The sequence below is a fragment of the Stigmatopora nigra genome, chromosome 18, assembly GCF_051989575.1.
Source record: "Stigmatopora nigra isolate UIUO_SnigA chromosome 18, RoL_Snig_1.1, whole genome shotgun sequence".
Lineage (NCBI taxonomy): Eukaryota > Metazoa > Chordata > Actinopteri > Syngnathiformes > Syngnathidae > Stigmatopora > Stigmatopora nigra.
The window spans coordinates 4,281,519-4,295,776 of NC_135525.1; the positions used below are offsets into that span (position 1 = coordinate 4,281,519).

General features: G+C 41.2%; 2 protein-coding genes across 2 annotated transcripts in view; one reads left to right on the plus strand and one right to left on the minus strand.

The window, feature by feature from the left end:
- Positions 1–532: 532 nt before the first annotated feature.
- Positions 533–14,258, minus strand: part of afap1l2 (actin filament associated protein 1-like 2) — a 26,348-nt gene continuing 12,622 nt past the window's right edge. Inside the window, exons 4-19 of the mRNA XM_077739495.1 lie at positions 13,735–13,826; positions 9,165–9,276; positions 8,111–8,325; positions 7,861–8,040; positions 7,685–7,771; positions 6,632–6,713; positions 6,441–6,545; positions 6,139–6,350; positions 4,077–4,222; positions 3,891–4,002; positions 3,567–3,815; positions 3,280–3,499; positions 2,632–2,805; positions 1,745–1,932; positions 1,504–1,674; positions 533–992 (exon numbers count right to left, since the gene is read on the minus strand). Coding sequence (XP_077595621.1) covers positions 966–992; positions 1,504–1,674; positions 1,745–1,932; positions 2,632–2,805; positions 3,280–3,499; positions 3,567–3,815; positions 3,891–4,002; positions 4,077–4,222; positions 6,139–6,350; positions 6,441–6,545; positions 6,632–6,713; positions 7,685–7,771; positions 7,861–8,040; positions 8,111–8,325; positions 9,165–9,276; positions 13,735–13,826 — 2,372 coding nt within the window. The 3' untranslated portion in view covers positions 533–965. The remainder of the gene's footprint in view (positions 993–1,503; positions 1,675–1,744; positions 1,933–2,631; positions 2,806–3,279; positions 3,500–3,566; positions 3,816–3,890; positions 4,003–4,076; positions 4,223–6,138; positions 6,351–6,440; positions 6,546–6,631; positions 6,714–7,684; positions 7,772–7,860; positions 8,041–8,110; positions 8,326–9,164; positions 9,277–13,734; positions 13,827–14,258) is intronic.
- LOC144211924 (kelch repeat and BTB domain-containing protein 13) lies at positions 11,168–12,694 on the plus strand. Its single transcript, XM_077739496.1, has one exon. It carries the CDS (start codon positions 11,207–11,209, stop codon positions 12,692–12,694), a length of 1,488 nt encoding a protein of 495 aa, XP_077595622.1. The 5' UTR covers positions 11,168–11,206.

The window sequence follows — 14,258 nt, forward strand, 5'->3', positions numbered from 1 at the left end:
CAAAACATTTTTGTATATTGTTTAAAAATATATATTTTACGGTCTTTATAAAAAAAATAATAAAAGGATCCACCAACTACTGCAGAGTCTACTGTGATAAGCAGCTAACTGTGAGTATGATGAAAAACTAAACAAAAAAATGTTGTTATTAGTACACAGTTGTGTTAAATATCTAGAATGAGTTATCAGTGGCAGAAATGTCAAAAATATGTCCAAAATGTGTGTTTCAGAATTCACACTATTGTATAGGAAATTACCGTATTTTCACGACCATAAGACACACTTAAAAGTCCTAAATTTTCTCCAAAATAGACAGTGCGTCTTATAATCCAGTGCGCCTTATAGTCATGAAAATACGGTATTTAATAAAAAGAATACAAAAAAGCTGAAACTCGTTACTATGGCATTCAAAATCAACTCAATCTGAATTTTTTGCAAAATCATTTTACACAAAAACTCAATTTTCCCTTTTCGAACAATAAAATTCAGTATTTCCAAAAAATATCAGACCCTAAAATAACTCAGTCAAAAATTGTCATCAGTACCTATTTATTTGAATAAAAAGTGCATTTTTTTTTAGCTAGCATTACAGATAGCGTGCGTATCTATTTACATATTGGTCGAACCAATCTCCAGGATGCCTCCTTGCTAATTCAAAGACAAACTTGAGGCGCTTTTTCAGTGTTCCGGAGCAAATAGCCGACTGGCCTTTTTATAAATCCCTCCTGGCTCCTGGACACCGCCCATTTGGAGCGCAACAAGTCTTTGAAAACATCCAGTGGATTCAGAGAAGGAGTTATTGGCTTGAGAGCTCTTGAAAATGCTCCTTTCACCAACCAGTACATTTTGCATCAGACCAGACCATCATTGGCGCTAAATCACGACATTAAAAACGAGTGAGATCAAATAGCGACTGATGAAGACCGATTTTAACTGGACAGTACTGCTTGTTGGGACTTTCTTGTTTAGGTGGTGGACTTCTTCTCCCATTCCTGTAATGACAATGCCTTGTTAAATATCGCTGGAGTTCTACTGTGTGTTATCTTTTTCAATCTGGCTGCTATTTATGGTGATAGATAGCAAATATCTGCTCTAAAAATGAACAATTTTTATACTGAGCAAACATAAACGATAACATATAACCACGGATCTGAATACTGAACTAAAGAACGACCTTGGTTTCAACCTTCCGACTGTTTTTTAAGGGTCTGACAGCTTTATAGAATATATTTCATTCATTCATTTTCAGTACGCGGGGGTGCTGGAGGCTATTCCACCCAACTCTGGGAAATATAGGCTGAATTAGTTGTATTTATTTAGTTTTAGTTAAATTAGAAAATCTCAAATTCAAGAGAAAAAAGGGAATATTTACATTACAGTTCTGATATGAATCCTCATTGGGTTCTGACCCATTTGTCAGGTTTGCGTGGGTTTTCTCTGGGTACACCAGTTTCCTCCCACATCCCCAAAAACATGCATGGTTGGACACCATAACTGTCTTACTTTGGCTTTCTGTAGCACTTTTCCTTTGGTTGCCATAATGGACGCAGGTCTGTTCTTGAGCGCCGAGGCGGAATTGACAGGTGATGCCAACCCTCCAGCGGCTGCAGGACCGTCCGAAACCGGGCCAGAGGGAGGTGGTGACACAGTAGAGGACAGGGCAGCGCTTTTTGTCTAGGGATGGGCGAAAAAAAATCTTTTTAAGCCCTTGAACTCATATTTAAGACTCTGAGTTGGATCTGACCATGGATGTGTCCTGGTGGTTCCCGTCCAGTGCGGTCCCCAGCGTGAAGGGCCCTGACTCCACCTTTTTCAGACTCTCTTTCACCTCCATAAGCAGCAGCTCCACCTCTACCCGCCGCTGCTCGGCTTCTCGAGCGGCCTCCTCCATCTGTTTCAAACGTGCCTCCAGGGAAGCCTGCTGTCTGGCATCTGACACAGATGAAACAAATGATATGTGCATTAAACTACTAAAAGCTCCCAACTATCAACTACCGTATTTTCTCGCATATAAGCCACCCATCATATAAGACGCACCCTAAAAATTGCCTTTAAATCGTTGAATTTTAGAATTTCTCACATATCATCCGCCCCGATTCATAATTTTCACCTCCATATGTTTTAATAGGGAGTAAATATGTGTTACTTTGAAGGGGAAATCTTAACAAAAATCATCGCACGCAGTATTTATGAGATACTGTATGAATCAAAAGCACATAACTAGGGTCAATATAGTAAATGATTCATAAACAATATCAATATAAGGAATTCATCCAGTAATGGTTATTTTCTTACTGCAAAACAGAAAATAACCAACAAATAGTAAGTGTTCATTTGCTGATATCCACTGGTGAAAATGAGTGTTATCTTGTGCGCATTTAAGCCGTACCATTGATTTAGTCATCTTTTTTTGTTAAAAATGCGGCTTATATGCGAGAAAATATGGTAATTCAGTGACTCGGACCCAATCATGGCAAGCAATGAGTTTGTCCAGAGAAGTATTTAAAAAATTCTGAGGTCAACAATGTCTCTAAATGATTGACTATGAAAATAGTTGTAGACAACTTTGATAAAGAACAAGTTGTCAACTAGTCGATTAAACAAGGCAGCCCTAGTGTTTTGACAGAATACCTTGACATGAACTGAGCTCCTCTTTGGTTTCCTTCCGTTCCTTTTTCAAACAAGCCAGACGGCCTCGAACTTCTTCCCGTTCTCTCTCCAGACGCTCTCGCTCGTCACTGTAGCGCAACAGGTCGGCCTCTGTGCGTTTTTTGCCCAGCTTCCCTTCCACAGCGCTGGGACAGCCTGGAAATCCAAAACCCCAAAATTCCCCAAGGATAATCAAAGAACTTGCAAGACATTTCTCTTGTATAAAAGACTCTTGACCACATGGAGGAGCTATAGACATTTGCGTTTTTGCACATCCAGCTTTGGTACCACTCACATAGGCCTGAACGATATCACAAAAATTGTTATCATGATAAAAATAAATTAAAAATCAGTATCAATAATCATCCAGATAACTATCATATCTTTTGTCTATCAAATGTAAATAAATGACTTTCCTCATCATTTAATTATGAAAGTAACTAAGTGACCTTATCTAAAAAAAAAAAGAGAATATAAAATATGTTGATTTTAAAAAAGTTTTTGGGCAATGGACCAAAAATCCTAACACTATGAAAAGTAACAAATAAAAAAACCTTCAGAAATATTGATTTGCATCATAATTTTTTGCAATTCATTGATTCATTTATATTCCATACCACCCACCCTCACCTGTACTAAAAGCTTTGGGACGGAGCAGTTGAGGACTGAGAGGAGAGCCAGTATTTGTTGGAAGCGTCAAGATTTTGGAGACCGTAGAGGACATTGAAGTCCTCTTGGTGGGCTCCTGGATTGGCACAGGTGTCTTGGAGTTTGCATGATCTTCTTTAACAGAACTGGAGTCGTTTAAAGTAGATGCTGGAATTGGTTCTGCCAGGTCATTTGGCTTGACCTAGAATGAAGTCAGTCATAACTTTAGATACTTTGAACAGCAAAAATGTTTCTTGGAATTGGCTTACTTCTTTATCTGGACTTGAAGGCTCTTTCAGTTCCTCTGAGGAGTTTCCTGAAGTCCCTTGCCGAGGGGATTCCTTCCCTCCACCACTTACAGTATGCAAGAAAGACCGTACTGGTACTAGGTCTAGGTATACTCGTTCTTCAGGTTCTTCATCTGTAGCCACCGGTTCGTTTGGGGTCTCAGCAGATGTTTCATTTTGACCTTCGAGGTCTGTTTCTTTACTCTGTGGAAAACTGCCAGAAACGATATCCTAAAAAGCAGAGAGGAAACCATTCATTCTATGGTGGAAAAAAATCTTTTGCTCATTAGTTAACGCCGTCGGTACCTCGGGATCAGTGATTGACGCGACGTCGTCGTAGAGTTCGTCCGCGTTGTGAGGATTGCAAGGTAGGGCATCGATGTAGGTATTTGGCTCAGAGTAGCGCCTCTGCATCAAGCTGTAATCACATAAAAACTGTGAAAACACGGCCCAAGATTCCAAACAGATGTTTTGTTTTACAGGATGTCTTACTATAAGGATGTCTTTGCCGCATTGACAATGCTGGTAATTCTCTCCACATTGGTGTAGTCGTAGGTCAGCTCTTCTGGGTCCGTTTTGCTTCCCGTCTGGGACAGTAAGAGCCCCAACCAATGGCCCATGACCGCCGACGTCTTAGCCTACGGACAGAAAAGGGGCCGTTAAAAACTCTAGCTGAACCACGTTTTTCTCAGCTTGTCAAAATATTTGTTTTGACTGGCTCTGGATTTCTCTGTCTTTGTAATCGGTGTCTCTTGACTTGTTTCCCACATTCAGCGTCTGCACCTTGAAGTTGTCTCAGTTTAGTCTACTTGTGTATTAGATCTACAAATATGCAGTTTTTTTGCATGATTGCTCAGGTTTGAAATGGTCATTCCCCAAATTTCTTTAGGTGTGGTCTACCAAAGCAAAGCCAGTTCCAATTCCATTTTTGTATGGTCCTCAGTGATTCGGAATACTTTGAGAAAAAAATCTTGGCAAGGATCCAGACATGACATGAAAAGCATTGTTAATGTGCAAATATGCGGCAGGAAGAAACTGGAGCTTTTTTTCCATGAGCGAATCCCAGGACATCCCCACCCAAATCTAAACGGACCACCCTCGAGAGCACTAGTGTTTACTTGATGTAACCGTGCACCAGTCGGGTGTCCTACAAATATGCTGACGTGAGTCTTTTTTTCCCTTTTTTTATTCAATCTGGACGCCTTGTTGTCAGAATAAGCCACCTTTCGTACAACGCGAGCCCTCATCTGGGTCCAATTTACATTCAGCCCCACGTCAGCTCGTAGATCATCGGCTCCAAACCTTGCGCCTTGTCTCTTGAGTTTTGGTGGAAAGAGTCAGCTTTGCGTGCGCTCAGTGGGTAATTGCGTCCAATGCGGCAAAACAGTCTGACTTTGGCTATATACAAGATACAAAGCAAGTACGGCTGGTTTTATGTGGTTTTGAATGGATGTTCACACTGGTCCAAATCACAGAACGCATTGTGGGATGTTGTGATTCGTGTTGAGCATGTTTTTTTTTTTTTTTGTAGAATTGCAGACAAATACAGTGGTATCTTGAGATACGTGGTTAATTCCTACCGGGACTGAGCTCTTATATCGATTTTCTTATGAGACTTTTTGCACAGCAATGCACTTGTAACATAACAAACTATTTTAAATTAACTTGGATTACGATGCACACTCAAAAATAAATTTAATCTAACCTTACACTGAACTTAATTTCTAATTTAGTTTTAAAATTTGATAACTTTCTTCTCCTGGGTAAAACTATTTGCCTCTATTTGCCCCGCTTCCACCTTGACTTTCAGATGCAACCTATCGAGGGTTGTTTGCTTTTGTATTCCCTTCAAAATATTCTGAAAATGATGCACACAAATGTCCTCACAATAGGATAACGCATGGCCACTTGCCAACGAGATGTAGTATATACTCCTCTCGTATTAGCGATCGATCCGCCATCCGCAATGTCTAACGGAGAAAATACACTGAAAAAAAATGCAATTCTCCGCCCAGTGCTCGTAGAGGGAGTTGTGACCAGAGAGACAGTGGCCATTATGTTCTTATGAGCAGCCTCTGTATGCTCATATATCAAAATTTGTCTTGTATCTCAAGATAAATATTTGCCCGAAATTGTACTCCTATCTCAAATTGCTGGTACGTCGAGACACTCATATGTTGAGGTACCACTGTACAGTCATACCTCTATTTAAAAATGCCACTATGTATGAAATTATCTGCTTACGAAACACTTTGATATGAAAATGACCCTTCCAACATACAGAAACAAGATCCGAGTTACAAAATCCCCCAAAACGTAAAAGCATTTAGTGTATCCGTTGTCAGCATGTATATAATGTGGTTGGGAAGTATAACAGGCAATCTAAATGTAGAAAAAAATCTAAATTAACCAGAGACTGCAACCCCTCAAACAATATATTGAACTTGACAGTTATAATGGAATATATACAATTGTTGAATGCTAACTACAGCAATTAGATTTGCTATAAATCTTTAACATGGCCAAAGTCTGTCTAGCTTGCCAGACTACATACCTCCAGGGTGGCCAGCTGCGTGCCACTCATGTGAATCTGAAATGAGTATAGGTGGTCTGGACTGGGGTCAGGCCAGACCTGGCATCCTTCCAGCTTGACGGCAGGTTGACTAATTTTGCTTTTGTTCTTGTCCTGGTAAAAGCACAAGTGACCGTTCTTGATGAGACACCAGCACATTCGCCACTGGCTGTTCACCAGTACGTTGAGGTAGCCTAAAGGGACAAGACACAATTAATCTCATTTGTTTCACAGATATCTTGCAAAGTTCCTCCCGTTGCCGGTCCCAAATCTGTTGAGCTCACCTGAAGTCTCAATACATTTCTCTGCACTTTCCAACGACGTGGCTTTCTTCTTTCCGATGTTCATCAGATTGCTCAACTTTAAACCCCCACTATATTTTTTCTTCACTGGAAAAATGGAAGAAGATCAGAAGTTTACTGGAATGTTAACCGGCGGTGGAAGCTTGTGATTTAATTTTCTAGCGGAAACTCGCCATCTTTCTCGGGAACGTCAACTGGACTGTCGGTGCTGCTGCCACTTTCCGAAGTCGCCGAATGTCGCTCTGTAGCCTCCCCCTGTCAAAACGAGGCACTATCAGAGTTAATATTGCAAGGATGTGAAATAAATACACACAATTTGTTTCACATGAAATTTGCTCTCCCTGTCGACTGTATATGAATAATGCATGGAAAACAATTGGAAATAACAACACATGAAATTAAAAGACAACACTATTCACACACAATATTAATCAATTCCTTATAATTGATATAGCTTAATATACAGCACTCCTAAAACAATAGTCGAAAATTAGATACGTTTACATTGAAGTGAAATGATTGTGAGTGCGAATGGCTGGTGACCAGTCTAGGGTGTAGTCTGCCTTTCACCCAAAGTCCGCTGGGATAGGCTCCAGCAACCCCGCAACCATTATGAGGATGCACGGTACCGAAAAATTAGTTTCTATATCACACCCATCAATTGTTGTATATCTAACCTTACTAAGGATTTATCCGACCTGATCACATGATCATAACTTGGGTCTCATCAGGTCATTTTTAGAGGATCGGAATTGGGTGTAAAATATCAGGTTTTCAGGATTTTATATTTTATTGTTTTTAAAGGCTTTAAAGGCTACCATGAAAAGAAAAACTGAATCTAAAATAATATTGTCAAGAGAAATAAAAACGGTAGCAGTGGAAATAAAGTCTCAGTCTACAGAAGGCCCTACCTTGTGGACTTCCTGTGTGTGGCTCCAGTTTTTTACCTAGGTCTACAATGTCTTTTGTGTCTTGTATCTGTCTTGCTACTGCAACCAAGAAATTTCCCGAATACGAGATGAAATAAAGTTCTAACCTAACATAATCTAACCTAAACATTTCTTATTTTCTCGAGCTTTTTTCCTCATATATGTATACAATTCCAAGATATCGCATCGATATTCCGCATCGACAGAACCTCAAATTTTGATGGCTCGGGTACAAAAATATGTGACAACGGCAACCCTAAATCCCATCAATTACAACAAATGGTTAACTAGTAGTACCTTCGTGCAAATCAGCCTGGGGGAGTCGGATATGAAATGCTGCGAGTCTCCATTCTCGCCAGGCTTAGGACTGATCTCCTGAATCACCTGATAGCAACAAAGTATCAAGCTATCACATTAGGTTGAGTGGAAATTTCCCAAATACGAGATGAATAAAGTTATCCATCCATCTATACCTTGAGCCACTGCTCCGTTTGCTCCTTGCTCTGCAGGCCCAGCACGACGGCCTCGCCTCCCATTGGAATGATCTTCAGCTTGTGCTCCTTCCTCTTGGGTTGCTTCTCCTTGTAGGTGACGCTGCAACCCAGCAGGCTCACATCCAACAGCGGGGTCTGTTCCTTTGAGCTTTTATAGCACTCAAAACGCAAAACAAAAGACTTTTGCAACAGTCCATTAAAAGAAAAGTACGTTTTTTGAGCCTCTTACCATTAAACGGTGTTCTCTGATGACGCAGAGTTGCTTGGCCCATTGGCCCAGCCATTTCTTCCTCCACAAGAAGCCGCAAATGCGAGCATCCTTCATCAGTTCGATGGACGCCTCGGCAGATGGCCAGCGGTGCTGCGCCCATGCTGACTTTACTCCGCTGGCAGCTTCCTCCTCGTCGTAGGACTCGTAGGAGCTGCTGACTGCTTCACCGTCGTCTGGGAGGCGAGATGAACGCAGCAGGGAGTGCGTGAGAGTGTAAAGTCAACGAGATAGACAGGTAAGACAGGACCGTCAGGGACTGAAAGTCCTTCTATGCTGGCCTAAAAAATATCTGAATCACAGACTGATGTTAATTATGTGTTGAATACTTTTTTGAATACTTATTGAATAATTCCGAATTGTCTGTCCACTTCATTTCATTGCTTTTCTTGCTTTTTTTGTTATTATTGATGAGTTGTATGTGTCGCAGCTGTAGCTGCAGTAAAGGTTTTATAGCCATAAAATAGTTTTTGAGGGATGAATTTATTCAGACATACCACTGAAAGGGTCGGTTTGGAATTCACAGTCCGCCACTGACATGTAGTTACCACTTATATTTTATCAGACGTTGCTCACTTATCAATTTTTGCTACCTTTTAAAGCGTGGATCTAAAAAAAAAAAGGTACTTTTTGTGGGGTGGCCAAAATGTTATGATGGTTATCAAATCTTTGGACATGTTTTATCACAACTTATTCTGTGACAATCGTGCCACCTAGTTTGTGGTTAAAAAAGTAAATATTTTACCTAAATTCTAAATGTAATATCTCGATAATATTCAAGGGCCTTTGTTTGTATACAAAATTATGAACGCATTTAACATAATGGGCTCCAATTTCCACCTTGTTGACTTCCTGTATGTGGCTGCAGTTTTTTTACCTAGGTCTACAATGTCTTCTGTGTCTTGTTGTGTTCTAACCTCACCTAACCTAACCTAATTTACCCGAAGAAATAAAATACAATGAGAAGGGGAGTAAAATTTCAATAAAAGAGGTCATGAGGTCATTTGTTGTTTACCATTGACTGTTTCTTCATAAGGCTGCGCCTCCTCATAGTAACTTTCCGACGCTTCCGAGCAACATGGCGCCTGTACGTTGGGCAGGGGGAAGGGTTCCCGAGTCATGGGGTCCTAATGGATAAAAGAAAAAGTTCAATATCATCATATGAATGCCACAACGCCATTAGACGTCCCATGCACGTGAAGTCGGAGAATGCCAGCCCCCTTCAAATAGAAGGGACGTCTACAATTGATAAACGTATTGATAGTCACAGCAAAAGTGATTGGACCACACGCACCTTGTTCTATTCCAATATCTTGAAACAAGCAATTACAAGAACTTCAAAATTACTTATGTAACATAGCCTTCCATGAAAAAAATCCTTTGTGGCAGGCATAGTCACAAATAACCGGCCGCCATTTTGCGGAGGGACACTCCAGTATAATTGAACCTTGCGGGTGGTCTGTCCTACATTTGAAGCCACAAGAATGTATTGACTAAGCACTAATCTGCACTTTTGCTGTAACTTCAACACGGATGTATTTGACCTGAAAAGAACTTCCTGAAAAAATACTGTAAATCACACAGAAGCATCTGTTATTAATTAAAAGACATTCCAGAACAGCAGCAGGAACAGTTAACTGTCACGCCTACTTTCTTAATATATATTTATATATTCCAAGAAGAAAAACAAGTATGTAACACAGATTAGATGGTGGCGTAATTTTTTTTACGTAAAGATGCTTGGCTTTGCCTTTGCCTTACTTGATGCATCCTCAGCAATGTGATCCAGCAAAAGTAAGAAAACAAGTAACGGGGGAGTGACTGGGGCGCGGCGGAGGGGCTGGGAAAAAAATAAGCCACAGGCTGAGGAACATGGAAAATCCCAGGTTTCATTGCCAAGAATTTGCTGGAGTAAAAACACTTTTAGGGCCTTTTTGTCTGTTAGAGACCCCTTTTTTATGAAAACCCCTTGTTGCCTGAATTTATATTTAACAAATAAAACACTCAACGGATAGATAAGTACACAAAATAGTACCAAATACAGAAAACTAAAAAATTCAGTAATTCATTGGCAATCCTGGCAAATGTTTGCGGGGGATATTGGAGCCTATGTCAGCTGACTTCAGGCAAAAGGCAGAATTCATCTTAGACTGGTCGCCAGAAAGACGACCATTAAGACTCAAAATCATACCACCACTTAGCGGGAATTGATCCCATGAAAAGCTAAAATTGTGACAGTGAATCAATAATATCTTAATATCAATAAAAGTAAAGATACACATTTTATGTTAAATATAAAGTACCGTATTTTCACAACTATAAGGTGCACTGTATTTTAAGGCGCACTGCATTTTAAGGCGGACCCTCAATTAATGACGTATTTTAATTTTTTCCCCCTGTATAAAGCACACTGGATTATAAGTCGCCCTGTCTTTTTTGAATAAAACTTAAGACTTTTAAGTGCACCTTATAGTTGTGAAAATACGGAATGAATAATTGTAACTTTGATTTTTATACGAGGCAGTCCCGGGCTTGCTTGGGTTTTCTTGGGGTGATTCGGTTTCCTCCCACATCCCAAAAACATTCCACACTCTAAATTGTCCATCGGTATGAGTATGAGCCTGAAGTGATGTCTGTCTCCTTGTGCCCTATGATTGGCTGGCCAAAAATTCAGGCTGTTCCTTGCCTGGTTCCCATAGTTGTCCGGGATAGGCCCCAGCACCCCCCGCAATCCTGTATCTGCATTCTCAGCCTCTTGCTACTGTGACAATGAAATTTCCCGAATACGGGATGAATAAAGTTGTTCAATCCAATCCAATCAAATAACTATGATTTCTTTCCAGCCACTCCAACTCACTTTCAGCGCATGCTCACTTGGACGCCAACTTCCCTCTTGGCCAGCTTGTTGCCTCCAAAGAGGCACTGCAACTAACTATAGCTCAGCTCTATTTTCAGAGTGGAGGCGACCGACAGAACTCATTTGTTTACCGGTCACGTGGTGAAATCTCATCTGGACTGACACATTTTCCTTCGGGAGAAACAAAGACTCTAGAGATCATGAACCTGCCTGAGGGCCTGGGATCCTTTCAAGGGGAAGACGCGATCCCGGATCTGGTGAGAATAACGGTAAAAGTGGAAGAGAGCTCCTTCAATGTAGAGAAGGCCTTCCTGGCCAGGCACAGTAACTACTTCAGCGCCCTCTTTCAGTCTGGCATGCGAGAGAGTAAGCAGGACACACTCCATCTTAAAGGTGGAGTTCACGCAAGAGGTTTTTCCATCGCACTAGCTGTCTGTAAGGGAGAATTTCCACCCCTGCATGACTCGGATGAGCTTCTGGATGCCGTGGAGTGCGCTTCTTTCCTGCAGGTTCCACGTTTAATCGTCTACCTTTGCGATATCGTTGATTCTGACAACTGCGTCTTGCTTTACCTGGCTGCCTCCGTCTTCGGGATACAGGAGCTCTTTCACGGCGCCGCTCTTTTCCTGCGTGATACCTTCGATGACCTAAGGGAGACGGCGGAGGCGACACTCCCGGAGGATCTGTTGCGGTATTCTTGTTCGTTGCCCCCCGCGTCTTATATCGCGATAGGTACTCATTCACCTTCAACGGAGGTACTTCGTGACTCCCACCGGGTCGTGCGCTTCCTGGACGAGAAAGAAGGACAGTGGAGGCATCTCACCTGCCTCCCCACCCTTTGCAGTACTTCCATGTGTGGCGTGACAGTGCTGGACAACCACCTGTACATTGTGGGGGGAGTTCACGGTTACGGAAAAGACACTGTGGACGCCGCCTTCCGGTTTGATCCCGGATCAGGGATTTGGATCACTCTTCCAGGACCCTCTAGACCCAGATATGACTTTACCTTGCTGGGACACGAGGGACGACTGTATGCCATTGGAGGCGAGTTCCAGAAAAAGTATGACGCCACGGCGGAGTCGTACGACCCTTTGAAAGGCGAGTGGACTTTTATACGAAAAGCGCCAAGACCTGTCGCGTCGGCCGCCTGTGCTGTGACGAGGGGTCGGATGTTCGTCTGCTTCTGGAAGCCTCCCGATACCACGGATATCTACGAGTATGTGGCGCCGGACGACGAGTGGAAACTGACCACCACCATGATCAGACCTCAGAGTTACGGCCACTGCATGGTGGCCCATCGGGATAATTTGTACGTCATGCGCAATGGACCCTGTGACGACTTTCTCCGCTGTCTAATAGACTGCTACAATATCACTGCGGCGCAGTGGACGGCCTTGTCAGGACACTACATCAACAGCAAGGGGGCGCTCTTCACTGCCGCAGTAAGGGGCGAATCGGTGTTTACCGTCAAACACAAGCTAACGCTGGAGTACATCGTGGGCGCCGATAAGTGGAAACCGCGAAGGCAAATGAAAGGTTTTCCTGAGAGTGGATCGCTTTGGACGTGTTTACTCAGGCTTCCCGAAATGGCAGCGATTGGACCGCAGGTGAAAGCAGAGGTGAAAGAAAAGAAAATGGCTGTAAAAGATGGAATGGAGAGATTTGTAGATGATGTGCTGGAGGTCTAAAGTTTTTGGAGGAACAAGGATATGAGTCTTTGCATTCTGTCAAAGAAAATTCTGATTTGCTCCGCTATTGTTGGAAACAGATTTTCAACAATTTTGGATCAAAGGGCGCTTTACAGTGAAGACGATTTCCAGGTATTTTTTCAGATTCATTATAAGTCGCACTAGCCAAACAATGCAGGATGAAAAGGGAAAAATATAAGTTGCACTGGAGTATAAGTAATATATGCGTTCATGTAATATGACAATAGGCAACAACAGTCAAAATACCAGTCTGTGGATGTAATATGTTACATTTTTGGGTGGGGTAACTATAGCCAAAGAAACACAACGTAACAAGCTAATGGTGTAACCGGACGTTTGGTCGCCGGTCAAATGGTGACAGAGAGTTTACTGTTGAAACCAGCTCTCAAAATTATATTTACGAGAGAGTTTAATATCTAAGAGAGAGAGAGTTTAATATCTAAGTAGTGTTTAAAATGTAAGTACTGTTTAATATGTAAGTACTGTTTAATATGTAAGATACTGTTTAATATGTAAGTACTGTTTAATATGTAAGTACTGTTTAATATCTAAGTACTGTTTAATATCTAAGTACTGTTTAATATCTAAGTACTGTTTAATATCTAAGTACTGTTTAATATCTAAGTACTGTTTAATATCTAAGTACTGTTTAATATCTAAGTACTGTTTAATATCTAAGTACTGTTTAATATCTAAGTACCGTTGAAACCAGTTCTAAATAAATGTAAATATCTACTGTTTTCAACAGTATTTAGATATTAAACAGTACTTTGATATTAAACTCTTTCATGAATATAATTTTGAGAGCTGGTTTCAACATTAAACTCTCTGTCACCATTTGACCGGCGACCAAATGTCCAAGCACCGTTAATGGTGGTCGGACAAAAAAAAAAAACATAAGTTGCAGGCCCAGCCATAATATGAAAATAGTTTGTGAAACGTTGTGGAATGTTGAGTTCTGAGGTCAGAGTGCTTTTAGGGATCCTTTCGGAGCCCAGGAACTGTTGGAGATGTCTTACCGTTCTTGGAGGCGGGAGGTCAGGAAGGCTCTTCTGAGGAACGGGTGCATGTTTGGATGCCTTTCCATTGACCGGGACATCTGCTGTCTCATCTAGAATGTAATATTAGCCAGTTTAAGTGAACGCAGATAGGAGCTTGCACAATAAAAGCAAATGGATAAACAACTATAGTCTGTCTTATTAGGTGTGCCCAAGCATCTATTGCATTGTTTCCCAACCGAAATAGTTATATTCAGAGAAAAAATGTTATAATTACAAGATTAAAATTGAATATTATGAGATTCAAATCAAAATATAACCAGTTTGCTTATTGTTAGATTGAAATGATATTGTGAGTAAAAAAGCTGCAATATTAGGAGATTTGAGTTATTTTCTTTATTATCTCAAATCCAATGAGACTCCATTGTAACAGGGCGACTCCAGTATGACATTTCTTGACCCGCTTCTTCTGATTGTTTGGAGTGGCTTAATTTCATGTTCTCTGCCACAGTTTATTCAATGGCCGGACTAAAATACCAACTGGA